At 36.8% G+C, this 19,376-nt stretch overlaps 2 protein-coding genes across 5 annotated transcripts; one reads left to right on the top strand and one right to left on the bottom strand.

Moving 5' to 3' along the window:
- Window positions 1–598: 598 nt before the first annotated feature.
- On the bottom strand, window positions 599–5,635 carry LOC128017118 (RAB6A-GEF complex partner protein 2-like). Its single transcript, XM_052602337.1, has 9 exons — window positions 5,395–5,635; window positions 4,969–5,084; window positions 4,727–4,860; window positions 3,157–3,240; window positions 2,631–2,780; window positions 2,226–2,372; window positions 1,975–2,102; window positions 1,373–1,550; window positions 599–1,192 (listed from the first exon to the last, which is right to left on the bottom strand). The coding sequence occupies exons 2-9, from the start codon at window positions 5,082–5,084 to the stop codon at window positions 969–971; spliced, it is 1,161 nt and encodes a 386-aa protein (XP_052458297.1). The 5' UTR covers window positions 5,395–5,635; the 3' UTR covers window positions 599–968.
- Window positions 5,636–6,256: 621 nt separating this feature from the next.
- LOC128017117 (non-lysosomal glucosylceramidase) lies at window positions 6,257–19,105 on the top strand. Of its 4 annotated transcripts, none has more exons than XM_052602336.1 (18): window positions 6,257–6,782; window positions 7,149–7,194; window positions 7,871–8,121; window positions 8,965–9,056; window positions 9,142–9,257; window positions 9,404–9,622; window positions 9,789–10,028; window positions 10,609–10,865; window positions 12,388–12,513; window positions 13,654–13,838; window positions 14,573–14,677; window positions 14,844–14,951; window positions 15,223–15,374; window positions 15,510–15,616; window positions 15,841–15,983; window positions 16,098–16,213; window positions 16,684–16,821; window positions 17,925–18,074. In XM_052602336.1, the coding sequence occupies exons 3-17, from the start codon at window positions 7,931–7,933 to the stop codon at window positions 16,780–16,782; spliced, it is 2,256 nt and encodes a 751-aa protein (XP_052458296.1). In that variant the 5' UTR covers window positions 6,257–6,782; window positions 7,149–7,194; window positions 7,871–7,930; the 3' UTR covers window positions 16,783–16,821; window positions 17,925–18,074. The 4 variants fall into 4 exon arrangements, with proteins under 4 accessions (XP_052458296.1, XP_052458292.1, XP_052458294.1 ...); XM_052602332.1 differs by lacking the exon at window positions 16,684–16,821 and adding an exon at window positions 18,208–19,105 and having other exon boundaries at window positions 6,261–6,782; window positions 17,925–18,116; XM_052602335.1 differs by lacking the exon at window positions 16,684–16,821 and adding an exon at window positions 18,208–19,105 and having other exon boundaries at window positions 6,263–6,782; window positions 7,989–8,121; window positions 17,925–18,116.
- The last annotated feature ends 271 nt before the right edge of the window (window positions 19,106–19,376 follow it).

Genomic DNA, 19,376 nt, shown 5'->3' with positions numbered 1-19,376 from the left:
GCATAGCTAAAGCTTTTCCTTTATCATTTAAACACTTTTGTAAATAATTAGCTTAGTAATATATAACTGTTTGTCTAATATTTACGTTTACTCTAATAAATATAGAATAATATAGAAAATTAATGTCTCTTTTAATAAAAATAAAAAAAGCATCACAATAGTTCAGTGGTACTCAAGGGCCTCAACTGACTTTCAAGAGTGCCACAGGATGACTTAAAATTATTCAAATTAACAAATGATTACTACAAATTAATACATTATTATACATCTAATTTAAAATACTAATAAACACAAAATCAAGATGAAACTGAATCAATATTTATTTTTCCCCATTATTGTTTTTATTGAAGATATTAGTTCTTAATACTCCAGGAAAAAATCATTGTTTATATGTTTATAAACTTATCATAACCATATTATAAACCTATATATTTATTAATCTATCAATACTCTGTTTCTGTTAATAAAAGTTAACACAAGCAGCTGTGTCATAATTACAGCAGAAATATGGGACATATTGTAACTTCTATAAGAGGGACAACAGTTTGAGAACCACTGAAAAAAAAAAAAAAAAAAAAAAAATCAACAAATCACCAGCTGACAATAACTCAACAACAGTTTTAATCAGTTATGGTTTGCATATAGAGAAATGGTACAAAATAGCTTGAAATACAATAGAAACCATTTGTCATTATAGTTTTGAGCATACAATTGAAATATAGGTAATAAATACAGAAAACTTTACATTACAGTAGGTAAAGCAGTCTTTTTTGGTCAAGCTTGAAATGTAAAGTAGCTTAAATAAAGAATTATCATCTCATTGCACGGCAAAAGATTAAAAAAAAACAATAAAACAACTCCAAATATAAGCTACCTTTAATACAGCAAAATACAGACAGCCAACAAGAACTCTCACTACAACAACTTGTCAGTTTTATGATCTCTCTCTGCACAAACACCAACACAACTCAAATGTTGATGCTGTTTGTCCCTGTGAACTGGGAAACATATGAAGCCAGCGTGGGATTTGTGGGAAGCACTTTGATTGGAAGGTCCCAGCTGAAAGTGTCCACATCCACATGCTCTGCTCCAGTCCACACTGTGACTTCTGACTGATTCTGCAGAACCACCGGTGCCTCCACTGGCTCCCGCGCTGTGACGAACTCAAAATGCAGACGCCATCTTAACATCACTGGGGAAGAGAATAAAAACACTGAATGAGAATGTTGCCTTATCAGCGCTCATTTATTTTCTTTACTCACATATGTTTGATAACAGATTTAAATCTCCATGTTTAGGCTGAAGCAGAAATAGACAAATCAAAGTCAACCAAAGCTGCATTATGTGACTTGCACCTTGAAGGATTTCTAACCTATATCTGTGGTGAATCCTGGTGTGACATTGAGGGGTACAGGGAGAGTGAAATGGCTGGAGGCTGTGTGCAAGCAGGACTCTAGATGTCGGCCATGACCAGTGACACTGACAGCCTGGCCGGGACGTCTCTGGTACTGCTCTTGGACCTCCTCCTCACTTTGTAGACTTACTGAATACTGAGCAGACATAAATACACATGAACATTCCTGGAGCGCTTCTTCAAACATTTACATTATCAAAAGTGTGGGGTCAGAACGTTTATTTTTTAATTAATACTTTTATTCAGAAAGGATATCAAAAGTGACAGTAAAGACTTTTTGACTGCATTTCATATTTATTTGAATTTTATTTCAAATAAATGCTTTTCTTTTTAGCTTTATATTAATTAAAGAATAAAAAAAAAAAGTATTAGATTTCACAAAAATAAGCAGTGTTAATATTTTCTGCTGTCCATACCCCCTAAATAAAATTGAGAAAATGTTCTTGAGCACCAAATCAGCATATTAGAATTATTTCTGAAAGATCATTCTCACGCTTAAGACTGGAGTAAAAAAAAAGTCAAACCGACCCCAAACTTTTGACCTGTAATGTATACTATACCTGTAAACATGGAATGTCCCCTTCTGAGAATGTGAAGGTGCCAATGATATCTTCCCCGAGTCTGTACACAGTCTTAAAGATACAGAACTTGGCAACCTTTCCCCGCATGTTTGTGATATTGAACATATCTGTAAAGGAAATGCATATTCACAGTTGACACAGAATTCAAATCCACAGCATGATAAGAGGTAGAGGAATGACAAACACACATTCTTTCAAAGACACAAGCCTTCCCACATTCACTTACGCACATGGGCATCGACGTGAGGTGGTGATCATTAGCATTTCCAGAGCTCTCTCTAGCGATCTTGTATCTCTCCTGCTTCCTTCCTCTTCCTCCAGGAAAGGGTTTGAGGGAGCCACTTCCTCATCCTGGGGGAACGGAGGCTCTGGCATGCCTGCAAAATAATAATTTCTTACACTGTGGAGGCACAGTCTATTCACAGGCATATTTCTCACACAAGGTTAATTTATTCAACAACCACAAAGTGTTCAAATTATTTAAAAAAAGATTGCACATTTCTTTATGTGTAGAAATAAAAAAGGATGTGGAAAAGGATTAATGCATCTCTAATGCAACTTGCTGAAAATTCACTTCTGCTTTGCATGGACAAGGTTAAAAGGGACACCATATACAAACCATTTGTGCAACCTACCATGAAGCACTAGAACTCTAAAAGGGACTCGCAGTAACTTGATTGGTGAGTTGACTCGCTGGCAGCCAATCGTGAGCTTGTACACGTATTTCACTGCCTGACCCCGGAAACTGGGCGGACCATCCGTGGGCACAACCTCACTATAAGAATCTGAATAAAGGGAAAACATTATTTAGTGGTAGTCTCAGTTGAAAAAACCTTGCAGAGATCAGTTTTACATGTGTGGCTGTCTTCGATTAGCACAACATAATGTGCAATTACATGACTGAACAGCTGAGCTTTGGCCAGCTGGCTGTTAGATTTGTGCCATGAACCAGTTTTCAGTGAAATATCAACATTATCTGTGACATGGGGAATTAGCTTTTTTCCTGAACTGATTAAGGGGTTCACTTCTTATTAATAATGTTGTAAGAGAGTAAAAGATTTAAACAAAATAAGCACTTACCCAAAGAAAATGCAATGGGTCATTTAGACAAAAAGTTATATGTGATTGAAACTGTGTCTGGTTTATTATTTAGTTTCTTACAGGTCTTGCTCTCCCCAGGATCCAAGCGAAGGTCACAGAACAAGATCTTAGGTGGGGTGTCCAGCACACACTGCCCTCGTTCACCTGGATCAATGAAGATAAAGAGAAATCGTGAAATCTCTCCTTTAACTCCCTGGTCAAAAATCAAGAGATTTCCAGGTTAATAAATCTGAGATTACATAGAGCTGGATAAATTAACAATGCTGAAATTAACCGTCCCTGCCATCTAATCCACATCAGAAGCACACTTTCTGATAGACTCAAAGTATTTGGCTTATATTGTGATAGCAAAGGCACAATTCAACACCAAACAAATAGATACAGTACAGACCAAAAGGTTGGACACAACTTCTCATTCAAAGAGTTTTCTTTATTTTTGTGACTATGAAAATTGTAGAGTTACACTGAAGGCATCAAGGGCTATTTGACCAAGAAGGAGAGTGATGGGGTGCTGCGCCAGATGACCTGGCCTCCACAGTCACCGGACCTGAACCCAATCGAGATGGTTTAGGGGTAAGCTGGACCGCAGACAGAAGGCAAAAGGGCCAACAAGTGCTAAGCATCTCTCGGTGAACTCCTTCTAGACTGTTAGAAGACCATTTCAGGTGACTACCTCTTGAAGCTCATCAATAGAATGCCAAGAGTGTGCAAAGCAGTAATCAAAGCAAAAGAAGGCTACTTTGAAGAACCTAGAATATGACATATTTTCAGTTGTTTCACACTTTTTTGTTATGTATATAATTCCACTTGTGTTAATTCATAGTTTTGATGCCTTCAGTGTGAATCTACAATTTTCATAGTCATGAAAATAATAACAACTCTTTAAATGAGAAAGTGTGTCCAAACTTTTGGTCTGTATATGGTTTTGGTTGCTGTATATTATAAAAGTTGACAAGTTCCTACACAGTGTTAACAGGAAGTCTGTGACCTGTTGAAATCATTACACAATTTGATCTTCAAGTGCTTTGTAAGCCACCATCAACTGTTTTCTGAAATGTATAGGCTCATGTCAACGACTCTCTGACTCGTTTAAACGTAACTACTTTTAAAATATTTTAACGTAGAAGGTTATTGGAATATTGCATTATTGTTTTTATTTTGTAAGCACAGCATCCTAACCAGCAGAAATAATTCCAGTTTCTACAACCAAAAGTTCAAGTTTCTGCCAAAAACTGCCAAAATTTGCAATAATTTTTGTTGAACATTTCCCCAGTGTTGTTGTGTTCTTCATCAGCACTGAACTGACTGGAGTGGAATAATAATTCTACTGAATTGTTAGAGGTTCTTCACAGCAGAATTTAGATTTGAGTCTCATTTGAAGAAGTTTGCATCACTGATTCTGTTTTTTTCCTGTTTAATACTGTGAAGCTGCTTTGAAACAATCTCTGTTGGATAAAATGCTATATATACACAAAAGTGACTTGACATAGAAACCACTGTCTAATTCCAACATTTTAGATGAATGTTTGAATGTCATATAAAAAATGACTTTTACTCTGCTCGCTTCATCTTTTAACATCACAAGTTAAGCAAAAATATTAAAACTAGAGCTAAGCTGCTTGTGCTTCACCTCTGCTTGGTATCAGTACAGTTTCGCTCTCAGCTTGGACGTCCTGCTTGGTGCCCTGAGCGGGTAGAGCCACACGATTCTCGCTGGCATGGACCTGACAGTGGATCTGAGCACTGGCCCAGGCCAACATCTCACTGCGGAAGAGGAACAAACTCAATCAGGACTGACAGCACACGCACGCACACACATAAATCAAAAAATAACCCTGTCAATGTGTTTATGCTGATTACGGTGTTCTTTACCTGCTGGCAGATGTAGACAGATGTGACATAGGGTTTGTGAAGGTTACAAGACACTCTAAAACCTCCCCAGCCAAAAACACAGGCCCTCTTGCCATTGATGCCACCACCTCAATCATCTGAGAAAAACAGAGAGCTTACATGAACAGCAATTAATTTACGTTGATATATATTTAGAGGGGATTTCCAAACTAGAAGACCAGCTAAGACCAGTGTAAACTGATTTAAGGTGTATTATTTGAATATATCCTTATTCTTTTAAGGAGTGGCACATATTTATTATTATCCTCTCCTAATTAATGTGCCTCTGACATGAAAATATGTGCTTAGTTGAACAGTAGCTACAGAGCAGCCAATATCTACGTTGAGCTGGCATCAAACAGCTTGACAACGACGAATGTTTCCTGTATTCGCAGCAAGAAGTCCTACCGTTCTTTTATTTGTTCCCTTTACGAAACCTCGAAGTTGTTTCTTTTATTTCTTCTCGTCGATTTTTTTCTACTTCGTATTCCTGACCACAGAAGTTAAATGAAAAGTGTGCACGCTTCAGCTAATTAAAAACAAAACAACCGGAGACTTTTCTTGGCCATAATATGGTTTCCCTGAGTTTTTCCAAATGCTGTTTAAGTAACATTCATAAATACAAAAACAAACGCTGCCATGACTAGACTTGAGAAAAATCTTCGTTATGCATATTATTTTTATTTACTCAGTAAAACACAACCATGGTGAAGTATAAGATGTCATCTCTTTATTTTAACTCCGGTAAAGCGATGTCCAATTTGTGAACGAATCATTCTTATGAGTCAATTCGTTTCAATGAATCGGTTCAATATGTTCACTGTTTAAACGATTTGTTCGCCCGATCATTCCAAATGACCTAGAGCTGGTTGTAAAAACTTACTGAGAAACAGAACGATAATTATAATAATAATAATTCCAAAAGCTTAGATAACCTAAAAAAGTTTAGATAACCTAATTTAGATTTACATTTAGAGATACTTAAATGTATGTAAAGAACATTTTTTTTACATTTTCACAAAAAATACCATCATTAAAAACAACGACTACCAAAATATTTTTTTAAAATGTTAATCGAAAAACGTAATAAATAGCGATATATGTTTTACTTTGCTTGAAAGTTTAGACTAAAGCACTTAATCTACCACCTAAGCAACATTCACAATAACTGAATCGCTTATTAAATGATTCTTTAAAATGAACTGTTCAAAAGAACCGATTTGAATAAACGAGTAAACACGATCACTGGCTCCGTGGCAAAAGTGACGTAAAAGTCCCATCCAAAATCACAACGGGGGTGTTACGTTTTCATGTGAAGAAAATAGTTAAGGAAAGTGTAACCTTTAATAGTTGAAGTAGTCAAGAGGTGGCATATGAGAGAAAATAGATACAGAAAAGGGAAAAGTTTCTTTGGAAAATACTGAACTGGCGACACTCTTTTGCACGCTTCTTCCCCGAGAGTGAGTTTATTGGTACAAGCCAACAGAAGGCCCTACTGTACTGTCGGCTCCAGCACTGGGGATTGATCTCAGTGTTTTGACTAGTTCATCAAGCGATCTCTATGTGCTGTTCTTCATAAGAAATACTTTCTTAAGGATTTTTATAAATGCTGAATACATGCTTTTCGTCTCCAAAAACTTAGCTTTTGCTGTTCATTTTGAAACAATCCCCAAGATCCACCCCCAAGAAGGTGGATCAGCGGTGGACAGGTACACCGGATGGCTCTGCTGACAGTCAAGCTGTAGCGCGTCAAAACAAGTGCACCCCTGCCACTGACACACAGAGACGAGACAAGGGTAAGAGAGAAAAACACTCCTCTGATGGACTGTGTGGAATGGATCACGAATCAGTCTTAAAGCATAGATGATATAAGTTGCCAGACGTTTAAAGTAGCGATGAGCAAGGGTGCAAACGCATATTGGACATTATTGCAACGTGTCATTCATTATATATGTCTTACCGAAGTGTGATTGTTTTTTATTGGTGCTGTATATTTCAAAAAGACAGCAAAAGTGTTTGACTTTTAACATGATGATCGTCTCTCTGTCTGAGAAGTTAGGCTTACTAATTTCAATAGAATTATTATTGTTGTTGTTTTGAGCTACATGTGAGTTTGCATTTTTTTAAATTATGATTATTATTATTATTTTTTTTTTTTGCAGAACGGATTGGTGTTTGGGGCATGTCAAAATAACGTTTAAAACTTGTGTAAGTGATAAATAAAATATATATTTTTAAATGTATCTTTAAATTTGTAAATAAAATATTATATGTAAACAGATGGACTGGAAACAGAAACGACAACAGAATGGAAATAGGGTTATAAAATAAGGACCAATCTTGGTTTTGGTATTCGACAGAGCTATTTTTGTCATTTAAATAATTTTTATTATTACTAGTCTGTTGTTTTAATTCAGTGCAAATGCATTGAATTTGCAGTGCAGTAGATTAAGTTCTGTCAGAAATGTCAAGACCTCTTGATGTGGGATAGGCTGGGGATGTACTGATTTCATATTTGTTTGGCCAAATTAATTCTGCCCTGCAGAAAAATTATGGGTTATATTTTCCTGGACCAGGGGTGAAATGAAGCAAAGGGCAAGCCATTGTTATTTAATTAAAAGGAAAAGGATCAGGCTTCAACTCCAGCCAGTGGTTGTCACTCCGTCACTCTGGTGACAGATGAACTTTGCATTTGTATGTAGATTACCTGCCCATTCATGCAGATCAGACATTGTAATCTCAATTTTTACTTGCACAACACAGTAGGCAAGATGTCATTTTTCAAACCTTGTGTCATTTAGATGATCCATTGATTTAAACTTAAACAAAGTAAATATCTTATATGCATTAACATTTTTTTTCTATTTTGCCCTTTTTTTTACAGAGGATTTAGGGAGCAGATTTTTACAAATTTGGTTTGGACTGGTGATCCAACAGCTCTGCTATGGATTTAAATGACAGCACGTCTCTGGCTGAGCTGATGAGCCGGTATGTGTCTACAGAAACAGGATTTGGTGTCCCCAAAGATGGCTGGCGGATATGTCTGGCACACGAGTTCAAAGAGAAGCGGAAACCATTTCAAGCCAGAGATGTCTCATTGCCAAACTTGATCGAGCATATTTCTTTAGGGGTCAGGTATGTTTATGCTTGATTCACTTGGTCATTCATTTCTTGGTCCTCACGTCATCTACAGCAAACACAATTACTAAAGAATTGAATTAGTTCATATCAAAAGCTGCTGAAATAGACCATTCTACACATCTCAGCTGTGTTTTGCTGTTTACCAATGTATGGTCTGAAACGAGAACAGGAAATATTGTTCAGTGGTTATATTCTGCCCACAGACGGACATGTCTTAATTCCCTTCTTCTGCTAAACCCTCTTTGACTCGATTCCTAGCAGCTTCATTTAGTCAACCAGTGTTTCATGGTTACTGAAAAAATCTAGTTAAACCAGAAATCCGAGCACATGGATCATTTCTGGGTTACCTGCAGGCACTTTGCAGTGTAGCAAGTGTTTTTACCTGGATCAAAAAAAAAGGTGTTTTTTATCCTCTTCACAGCTTTTTCAGCCAATCCCATAATGCCATCTGCCCTTTTGTGTTTGTGTGAATCTGTCTGTTTTTCTAGATGCTCTTGTGCTGAGAGCAGCAAGACTGAAAACAGCTGCATGTGCATTATAGCGAGGAGAAGGAGTGAGACAGAATGAGTTGGATGGAGTGGTTTGAGATTGCCTAAAGGGAAATGTAGTATTTATATGTGAAAGAGAGCTTCATTATTTGAACTATCGTTGTTGTGAAGCTATAAAGACCAATTAAGTCAAAAGTTGTGCACGTAGATACATGCCAACGTATTGAACACAACTCTCAGTTATACCCATCCTCAGTGTTCATCAGTACCAGTTGAAGTCTATTTCTATATTCTGACTGAGAGAAAGATCAGTCAGTTTAGTGAATTCCTCCTTGCTTTGTCTGAGCAGGTATATGAGATGGTGGTACAGAAAGACCCGGGTTGAGAAGAAGGCTCCTTTTATTGATATGTTTGGGGCTTTACCACTAAGACAGATTTATGGTAAGTGCAAAGACAAACAGAAACATCAAAGCAACAACAGAACTCTTGAAATGACCCAGTGTGACAGAGGACACATTTTGTGCAGGTGCTCCTCTTGGTGGCATTGGTGGAGGCAGTATCACGCGGGGATGGAGGGGAGATTTCTGCCGGTGGCAACTGAATCCTGGAATGTACCACTACGAAACCGTTATTGCTAACCAGGTAAAGAACTGGTGTGATCCAATAAAATAAAAATAAAAATATTCTGTTGGTATGTAGTGTGTGTGTGTGTGTTTTGTTATATATGCAGGTGGTCAGATCTCCCTTTGACCTAGTTTAAGTCTGTTTTAACCCCCTCTATCTCCTAGTTTACAGTGTGTCTGCGGAGGGGGGGTCAGACAGTATATCAGCAGGTGCTGTCTATGGAGCGGCCCCCGACTCTTCAGGGTTGGAACTGGGGTTATTGTGGTGAATATGCCTTTTACCATGCTCTGTACCCACGAGCCTGGACCGTCTACCACCTGCCTGGCCAGAATGTCACCCTCACCTGTAGGCAGGTGTCACCTGTCATTCCTCATGACTACAAGGTGACAAGCTGACTTTGCCATCACATAAAGAAATTGCACTTTAAAGTTTATTAAAACAGTGAAATGTTATTTAAAATTGTAACAATATTTCAAAATACTACAGTTTTTACAGTGTGCAGTCTTGGTGAGACTTGCTGGTTTAAATTCATCCTTTTCTCTTTTTCAGGACTCCAGTCTTCCAGTGGCTGTGTTTGTGTGGGCCATTGAGAATAAGAATGATTATGCACTTGATGTTTCCATCATGTTCACGATGGTTAATGGGTCGGGCCATAAAGACGATAAGAGTGGGGGCCACTGGAACGAACCTTTTCACCTTGAAAAAGATGGAGAATCTGTGTCTGGGGTGCTACTACATCACCAGACGCGTGTCAACCCTTACACTCTGTGCATAGCTGCAAGAGAAAAGGTAATGTAAATGGTGAAGCAGCAGGTTTTGCCTGTAGTAAATTCATGAAAACAACTCGTCTGTCAGGAGGAGCGCACACTGCACTGACAAAAACCACTCAGCCAAACAGGTTCCACCATCACACCGCTGTACTGTGAGAGCTCCTGTTTCTCTGTGTAAATAAGAGCATTATAAGGGTGTATGATTGCTGTGGTTCACCACAATAAACTATGCAAAGATACAGCAAATATCACATAAAGCATATAAGTGCTTCTCAAACGTTTTATTGAGAAACAAGACTTTAATGACAGCTTAAACTGTTGATTAAAGATGCAAAATGCATTTTTTTTTTGTCTGTGGAAAAGATATGTTGATGACTTCAATGTTGCTTTTGGACTCCACTGACAAAAATGGTTTAAACATTATTCAGATATAGGTTTGGAATAACATATGGTTGAGTGAGTGATGACAGAACGTAATATTTTTTTTTTTTGTGTATTATTCCTAAAAATCTGTCTAGGTAGACAGCTTTGAGCTTTAGAAGTTTTGAGACAGAGCTGTTGTTCTTCCTCTCTTTATTTAAAGTTTCGCTTTATTTTAGACTGGTCAAGAGATCAGTCACCAGACGGCGTTCAGCCCAAAGGGAACCTGTAGTGCTCTGTGGAGTGACCTCATGACTGATGGACGACTCGACTCGCCTAAGGACTCCAGCCCACCCACACAGAAAGGGGAGGAAGTGGCGGCAGCTCTGGCTGTGAGCTGCTCGGTGCCTGCTAACAGTCACAACAGTGTGGAGTTCAGTTTGGCCTGGGATATGCCTAAAATCACATTTGGTTCCAGAGAGAGAATATATGTCAGGTATGTGAATATGCTGAATCGGACAAACGAACAAGCCCTTTCTTTCATCGAGATTATAAATACATCATGATTCTTGATTTAATACTTTCTGGTTGGTTGTTAGTGGGAGGGACATTCTCACTCTAGAGAGCATTTGATTAGACAAAAACTGTGTAGAGCAACATGAGCCATCAATATTTTGGCCTGTTTCCACAGAAGTGAACAGTTGTACATTTTTAATGTGAACAGCATGAAAAGTTTTGCAGGGGAGAGATTTGTCTCAGTTCAGTGATTTCAGATGAATTGGACAATGACGTATATATCAAAAATGTATATATCTTAAAATATATTATCAATCATGTTTTTTTTTTACTAATTTATGGTGTCACACAATATGCTCCAGGTCTTTATTTGTTCTTTTGTCTAATCATTTTTGTCTTTGTACACATTATGGATCAGGTTACTCTAGTCTTTGTTTTCGTTAGTGTGTGTGTAAAACATGTCTTTTAATCTATATACACTATCAGAAGTGCTTTTCTTCCTTTCTTTCTTTAAAGGAATTAAAACATTTATTCAGCAAGAGGCATTAAATTCTGTTTCTGATTTAAAAAAAAAAATCTACTTTCAGTTCATCAAAGAATCATGGAAAAAAATCAGTTTTTACAAAGCAGCGCAACTGTTTTCAACACTAATAGTAATATGAGCATCACATCAGCATATTAGAATAATTTCTAAAGGAACAAGTGACATTGAAGGCTGGAGTAATGTTGACAATTTAGCTTTGCAATCATAGGAATTAAGTACATTTTAAGATATATTAAAACATAAAATTGTAAAATGTTAATTTGTAATAATATTTCAATATATTACCATTTTTAAATGCAGCATAAGTGACTTTTAAGTGAATTTATTGACTCCAAGATTTTGAACAATACTGTATGTCCTTTTATAGTCCCAAATGCTGACAAAAAAGACATACATTATTTATTTACAGTTGTTTTTATAACTGAGAAAAATATTAATTTTGAAATAATTATAAAAAACTCATAACTAATGGCTTAAAAAAAGGACAAACAATGTGGTATGTCTTGCCATACTTCCTGTTTCAATAGGAAATTGTGCTTTCATGCAATTTCATAAGATTTTTTAAAAGGAAGTGGTGTGGCTGTATATAAAAAATACTATTTACAAGCTGGAAATAGTATGGGACATCAACAGTCATACATTTCAGCACACATGACAATCCTGAAAAGCTACAGTTTGCGCCTCTTACATATTCACATTAGAGCAGCAATGCTAATTTATTTAATCTCAGAGAATCCAGGAGACAGTGATGCATAAATACTCCAAATTAAAAACTCTCATTATTTTAGTTTGCATTATGTTAATGAGACCTAGACTTCACTGCATTCCATTAATGGGAATTGGGGGAAAAGTGGTCACTTGTTATATGAAGATCTCAGTGCTTTGTTTTGTTTATAGACTATATGACTGCATTTGAAATGATGAATTAATAAGATTGTTGGTGTGGTGTTTGTTTCAGGAGATACACACGTTATTACGGCACCAAAGGAGATGCTGCCCCGTCTCTGTCTCACTACGCGCTCACACACTACAGTAAATGGGAGCAGAGCATTGATGAGTGGCAGAGGCCGATTCTACAGGACAGGTAAAAAGAAATGTAATTTTCCCATGAAAAATATAAAACTTTAGGGCACAACAGCCTGTCCTATCGTTTAATCAGATCAGGTTGTCTGTGGCTGATTTGTGTGACTTCTTTTTACGGAGATTGATTGGTTATAGCGAGAACGTGCTACGATTGGTCAGTGAAGGGTGGCTGTTATCTGATTGGCTCGAGCAGACAGTGGGTGGAGTCCACGTATTTGTAAATTGTCAGCGACTTGACACTAGAATTGTGTCAAAATCCACAAATGCGGCGGGCGATCCACAAATGCACAGAAATACATTCACAAATTTACGGGGAGAGATTTACAACTGCACGTGATGCAATTCACAAATGAATGCCAGGCAAAGTTGTGTTTGTGACATAAAAATATATATATATATATTTTTATTTGCAAATCTCATTTTATTTATTTGTGAATTTAATTCGTGTTTGTGAATTTCTTAAGATTAATTTGTGGATCTCATTCTATTTATTTGTCATCATGTTTCATTTTTGTTAATCTCTTTGCATTTATTTATGGATAATCATAATCTATTCATTTGGAATTATGCAAGAATTCTATCTCCACAGTTATTCATCAAAAAGAATATGTGTAAGGAAGCAGTCATTCTTCTTCCTGCAAATTGATTTAACTATTTATTAAATGAACAGGAGTTATAGATTTGTCCATTATGTGCATAGACATGAGTAGACCTTATATCCCATTTTGCGCATATTGCTAATTTTGTTTCAACAATCCCCTTCCTATTGTTGAGTGCACTAAATACAGAATGAATTGTGTGTGGTTTGAGTGGTATTGGCACAGTCACATGCAACATACTATGACTAATTCTAGGTGTCCACCTTTTGTTTCAACATAAAGCAGCTATTCTTTTCAGTTTCTCGGCTGATTAATCTGTTGGTGTTTGGCCATTTTGAGAAAAGGAGTATTGGAGATATCCATTGTCAGCTTTTACTGACAGTTTCATCATTGGACAAACCATGTCTTTTGTAGTTGTTGTTTTAATATTATGAAATCTTGTGTAATATAATAATATATATTTAATAATAATTTAATGCATTTCAGCATCTATGTTGTGTATGCTTTAATACCGGTAAACTTGAACACTGTGTTTGTTCTAGGTCTCTTCCAGCTTGGTATAAGTCCGCTCTGTTTAATGAGCTGTACTTTGTTGTGGATGGTGGAACTGTGTGGGTGGAGCTTCCAGAGGACGCTGACATCAGCGGTGGGCTTCGTTCTGAGGATGGAGGGCTTCCAGCCCAACCTGAAGCTGTCAAGGAGTATGGACGATTCGCTTACCTAGAGGGTAACATTTAACGTTAACTTAACATGTTAACTAAGTTTAAGATTTATATAGAAAAGGTTTATAACATTTGATTTGGGTGTATAATTAATATACATGCCATGTCTAAAAAAACATGCCAAATTTTTTTTTTAGTTTGTTTTAGTAATTTTATGTAATTTTTATTTATTTTTCTTATTTCTATAAAGTTGTAATTAATTTTATATCACTTTGTGATTTAACTACTTAAACTAAAAATATTATATTTCTGTTAGTTGCCAAGGCAACATTTGGTAATTTTTTTTTAATTGACATTTTTCTTGTAGTAGTTATATTTTCCTTAATTTCAGTTTTATAACTGAGCATTACTGAGAGTAAATCCGTTCACTGCAAAGTCCTAAACAGTGTTATTTTAGTAGCATTTATTTACTATTGTAGTGTACATTAATGTTTGGAATTAGCTTTTATTTTTGTATTTTCAGTTTTAATTTTAGTTTATGTTTTAATAATTTTGTTATGTGATTTTTCTAAAGTTTTTTTTTTCTATTAGTTGCCAAGGAAACATTTTTAAAAAAATTTTAATTTGAAATTTCTTTTCTTATATTTGTATTTAAAATTTCAGTTTTATTTCAGGTACTGAAAATGAATTTGAATAGTTTTAGTATAAGGTTTAAATGACACTTTAGATCTCATATCAGTATACTCTAAATGTTCAGTAAAGTTTAAACCTGAGTGATAAATAACTTCTCTCACTCCAGGGCAGGAGTACAGGATGTATAACACATACGACGTGCACTTCTATGCTTCATTCGCTCTCATCATGCTCTGGCCCAAGCTGGCTCTGAGCGTGCAGTATGATATTGGTGAGATAAACGTCCAGTTGAACATTGAAGACAGTATTCAAATTCATTACTAATTATTTAGTTTTGATAGTGCGTGTTTTAAAATTCATTTCCTGACACTTTCTCATACTGTTTTGCATTCTCTGTTTGTTTAATTATACTCTTTCTCTCTATCTCTTATATTCAGCTGGTAGTGTGGTTCAACATGACCCTACAGAGAGGCTAAATCTAATGAATGGCCGATGCTCTCCAGTCAAGACCCGGGGCGTTGTACCTCACGACCTTGGAGACCCTGGTGAGTTGTGCATTATAGGATACCATGAATTCACGCATGCCACATGTTCAAGATATAGAAAGACAGTTCACCTAAAATGGAAATTGTAATCATCTTGAACCCCATATTTTTTCTTGTGGAAGAAAATGAGATTTTAGCATAATGTTAAATTATGAAAAGCACATTTGAATGGTCAGATTGTTGCTACCATATTTTTTATTTTTATTTTTTTCAAACTGATTCACCTCATTGTGTTAACATGTCAATAAACCTACTCTTTTATTTCAAACAGATGATGAGCCATGGGTTCGTGCCAATGCATACATGATCCATGATACAGCTGACTGGAAGGATCTGAACCTGAAGTTTGTGCTGCAGGTGTACCGAGACTATTACCTGACACAGGATGAGCAGTATCTGAAGGACATGTGGCCCATATGCCAGGTGACTTTTTCTGTGTTATATTTTAGTATTTCGCATAAAATTTGATCCCCTGTATATGCAAATGTGAAGGGACTTGTCAAGTTCCAAGGATTTTAAGAAACATTACTCAAATATCTGTTGTTCTGGCTTCTTTAGACAGTTATGGAAACAGAGTTGAAATTTGATAAGGATGGTGATGGGCTGATAGAAAATTCTGGCTATGCAGATCAGACTTATGATGGATGGAAGGTGACAGGACCCAGGTTGGCACACAGAATTGAATTAAATTAAATGATTAGCATTAAATTAAGTGTTTCAGATAAGTAAATATATATATGTATATATGTATGTATATTCACATTTCTCAGAATAAAGCATTTTAATTATTTTACATTTTTATGTTTTTATGTTTAATTTGTATATTAAAATGTTGTATAATGACAATTGTTTTGTGAGTAACAACATCCGAGTGTTTCTGGTCCTCCAGTGCTTACTGTGGTGGCCTGTGGCTGGCGTCAGTGTGCATGATGTGTAAAATGGCACGTGTGCTGAACTGCGAGTCCGTTTATCAACGCTATAGAGATATTTTGGAGAGAGGAAGAGCAGCTTTTGACAAACTCCTGTGGAATGGTGAGTGTAAGCATACACACAGTGCCAAAACACTACCACACTGATTTCTACAAGCAAGATTTAATTTAATGGGTTAATTTTTCACATTGTGAAATCTATTTCTTCTTCTAATAGGCAAATACTACAACTACGACAGCAGTGGACGGACCCTGTCCAACAGTGTGATGTCGGACCAGTGTGCAGGCCAGTGGTTTCTCAGGGCCTCTGGACTTGGAGAAGATGACTACCAGGTCAGTCTGAAAAAAAAATAAAAATCTTAAGAGCACTTTTTTTCTCTTATGTTCTCTAAGACTGTATTTCTTTTTTATTTTTTTACCAAAATGCTATAAGCTAGTAATACTGTGAAAAAAATTAAATATATGTATGTTCCTATAGCTCAATTGGTAGAGCGTTGCTTTTAAGCGCAAGGTTGGGGGTTCGATTCCCCGGGAACACATGATAGCCTGATTGCACTCAAAGTCCTTTTAGGCAAGTGGTGCCACTCGGCCGCCATCTTGGCAACACCTCCGGGCAGCTATTTCAGACTAACAAGACCAGCTCCTATCTAAATGAATGGGCAGAGAGTCAGAACTGCACTGTCACTGGTCACCGGGACATAAAAACTGCTTGTATAGAAACAGCAGGAAAATATACTAAAAATCGCTGAAAATTTTTTATGACTTTGCCCCAAAATAAGGTTTAAAATGCCTTTTTCCCACAGGTTATACTTTTACTACGCATGCGCAAGGGATCTTCAGCTGTTCGCGTATGTCAGTGGAACCAGACGATAGGCTTAAATATTTCCCGGCTTGACTTTTAAAAGCAGATGATTGGCTTTCCAGCGGGAGGGGCGGGACATGTGCGTACAACCACCATCTTTGCAGTTACGGGTTTTCCTTATATAGTTGAATGGAGGATAGAGGAGGTGGCATGTCTCTTATAAATTGTCTCTGATGCACTGTAAGTCGCTTTGGATAAAAGTGTCTGCAAAATGAATAAATTTAATTTTTTTATTTTAATTTTAAATTTTAAAGGTGCTGTAGGGAACTTTAGTAAAAAAAAATATTTTTTACATATTTATTAAACCTGTCATTATGTCCTGACAGTAGAATATGAGACAGATAATCTGTGAAAAAAATCAAGCTCCTCTGGCTCCTCCCAGTGGTCCTATTGCCATTTGCAGAAAGTCATGCGCTCCCGGTAAAAAACAACCAATCAGAGCTGCGGTCCGTAACTTTGTTTGTGTTCAAAATGTAGAAAAATGAACATAATAAGCGAGTACACCATGAATCCATTTTCCAAACCGTGTTTTTAGCCTGTCCTGAATCACTAGAGTGCACCTATAATAAGTGTTTATATTCTGAATATTTTGCTTCGGGGATACCGCGGCAGAGTAACCCAGTACCTTTGTGATTCTTCATAGACATAAACAGAGAGAAGTAGCTCCGGCTACGATGTTCTTCCACAAGACGCAAGCAGTTCTGTTTATTAACCGCTAGAGTGTCAAAAGTTCCCTACTGCAGCTTTAAGATATATATTTAAAATGTATATATGTAAAAAAAGTGTTACTTATTCCTGTGATAGCAAAGCTCAATCTTCAGCAACCATTTATTCAGTCTTCAGTGTCACATGGCCTTTCATAAATTATGCTAATATGCTGGTTTGGTGTTCAAGAAACATTTATTATTATCATCATCATCACAGTTGGAAATGGTTGTGCTGCTTAATGAAGTGTGATAAGAGATACAGTTCTTTTTCAGGATTCTTTGATGAGTTTGAAAAACAACAGTCTTTTGTAGCATACTTTTTTTAAACTGTCATTTTAACCTATTTAATGCATCCTTATGTATAAAAAAAAACATTGTGTTATTTTATACAAATTGAAATGTATGCATCAGTGTTTTATCCTGGATGGAAACTAACATGGATTTTTTTTTTATCTTCATTGATTTCTCTATGCAGGCTTTTCCCAAGGAGAAGATCTGTAGCGCACTGAAGTCTGTGTTTGACCTCAACGTTATGAGCTTTGCAGGCGGCCAGATGGGTGCGGTGAACGGGATGAGGCCAGAGGGTGCGCCTGACTGTTCCAGTGTCCAATCAGATGAGGTGTGGGTGGGAGTAGTGTACGGATTAGCAGCTACGATGATACATGAGGTAATCAAACCTCAGATCATATCACCAGGTTCCAGATGAAATTACTCTTTAAATTAACTCCGAATACATCCCACTGTCTTTTTTTTCCCAGGGCATGATAGAAGAGGGAATGCACACTGCGGAAGGCTGTTACCGTGCTGTATGGGAACGAATGGGAATGGCCTTTCAGACTCCTGAAGCATACTGCGAGAAAGGCATTTACCGCTCTCTCGCTTATATGAGGCCTCTGAGCATCTGGGCAATGCAGCTTGCACTAAACAATCGACCGAACCACAACAAAACCACTGCTAAAGATGTGGGACAGGACTGAGCTGGAGCCTTATAAATATCCTGAAGGAAACTGCAGAGCCTCCTTAATGAAGTGACCTCTTAATCCCTGTTTTAAAAGACTGCAAAGGGACTTTGGATACAATGTCATCATGAACTGTTGGTTCACACTGAACCTTATTTTCCAGTTATTTTGTAAAACTGCCATTTCCACTGAAAATGTGCAGAAGCTTTCCCACCGTCCTACGTAGCAGCTGTACAGTAAATCATAGTTTAAGGCTTGGTCTCAGTGAGCTGACAGACTGTTCATTATGATTTTGGGAGTAGGGTCATTGATCTTTGGAAATCAAGTAGTTCGAACATGATTCTTTATCATTTTCACTGTATATTTCTATTATGGGAATGGCTGAGTACTTGAAGAAAGAACTGCTTGTTCTCTCATTCTCTCCTTTTTTTATTAAATACTGGTGCTTGGATGTGTCATAACGCATCTATCTGAGGCTTTGACAAGTCAGTACCGCACACTATTATACAGAATTGTAATAGATATATAAGTAAATTGGAATGAATGTATACTGCCATCAGATTATTTTTCTTCCCAGATGCATCATAAAGCATTTATTTTATCTGCTGTATGTTGGTGCTACTGTAAGGAAATGCTAGAAAACCACCTTTTATAACTTTCTAGGATGTTAAAGTGTATTAAATGGCTTCCAAGGTCACCTGTGACGGATGCTTTATTGTTAAAGCTCAGTGCTTCTCTGTGCTGGTTTTGTGTAGGTGTAGGAACATCCAGGCTCATAAGGCTTAAGATTGTGTCCGAGGGGTGCTATTCATTATTCGGCCGACTAACTTGTGAAAGCAAGAATTTTTCATTTTCAAATTATGATTGGGAACAAAAATGTGATGCCAAGTCTGGGAACCAAAGCTATAATTCTTAGAGTACAACCTATTTAATGATTCCTAGGATACATCTAGCAGCAATATATGAAG

This window comes from Carassius gibelio, chromosome A7 (assembly GCF_023724105.1).
Source record: "Carassius gibelio isolate Cgi1373 ecotype wild population from Czech Republic chromosome A7, carGib1.2-hapl.c, whole genome shotgun sequence".
Classification (NCBI taxonomy): Eukaryota; Metazoa; Chordata; class Actinopteri; order Cypriniformes; family Cyprinidae; genus Carassius; species Carassius gibelio.
This window is presented reverse-complemented; position numbering and strand designations above follow the sequence as displayed.

Coding starts and splice junctions, on each gene's coding strand:
- LOC128017117 (XM_052602334.1), top strand. CDS start 7,931: ATGGATTTAAATGACAGCACGTCTCTGGCTGAGCTGATGAGCCGGTAT. Junction 14,678..14,843: donor GAGCGTGCAGTATGATATTG/GTGAGATAAACG, acceptor TCTTATATTCAG/CTGGTAGTGTGGTTCAACAT. Junction 16,214..17,924: donor TTGGAGAAGATGACTACCAG/GTCAGTCTGAAA, acceptor TTCTCTATGCAG/GCTTTTCCCAAGGAGAAGAT.
- LOC128017118 (XM_052602337.1), bottom strand. CDS start 5,084: ATGATTGAGGTGGTGGCATCAATGGCAAGAGGGCCTGTGTTTTTGGCT. Junction 2,373..2,630: donor TAGAGTTCTAGTGCTTCATG/GTAGGTTGCACA, acceptor ATTATTTTGCAG/GCATGCCAGAGCCTCCGTTC. Junction 1,551..1,974: donor GGGACATTCCATGTTTACAG/GTATAGTATACA, acceptor ATGTCTGCTCAG/TATTCAGTAAGTCTACAAAG.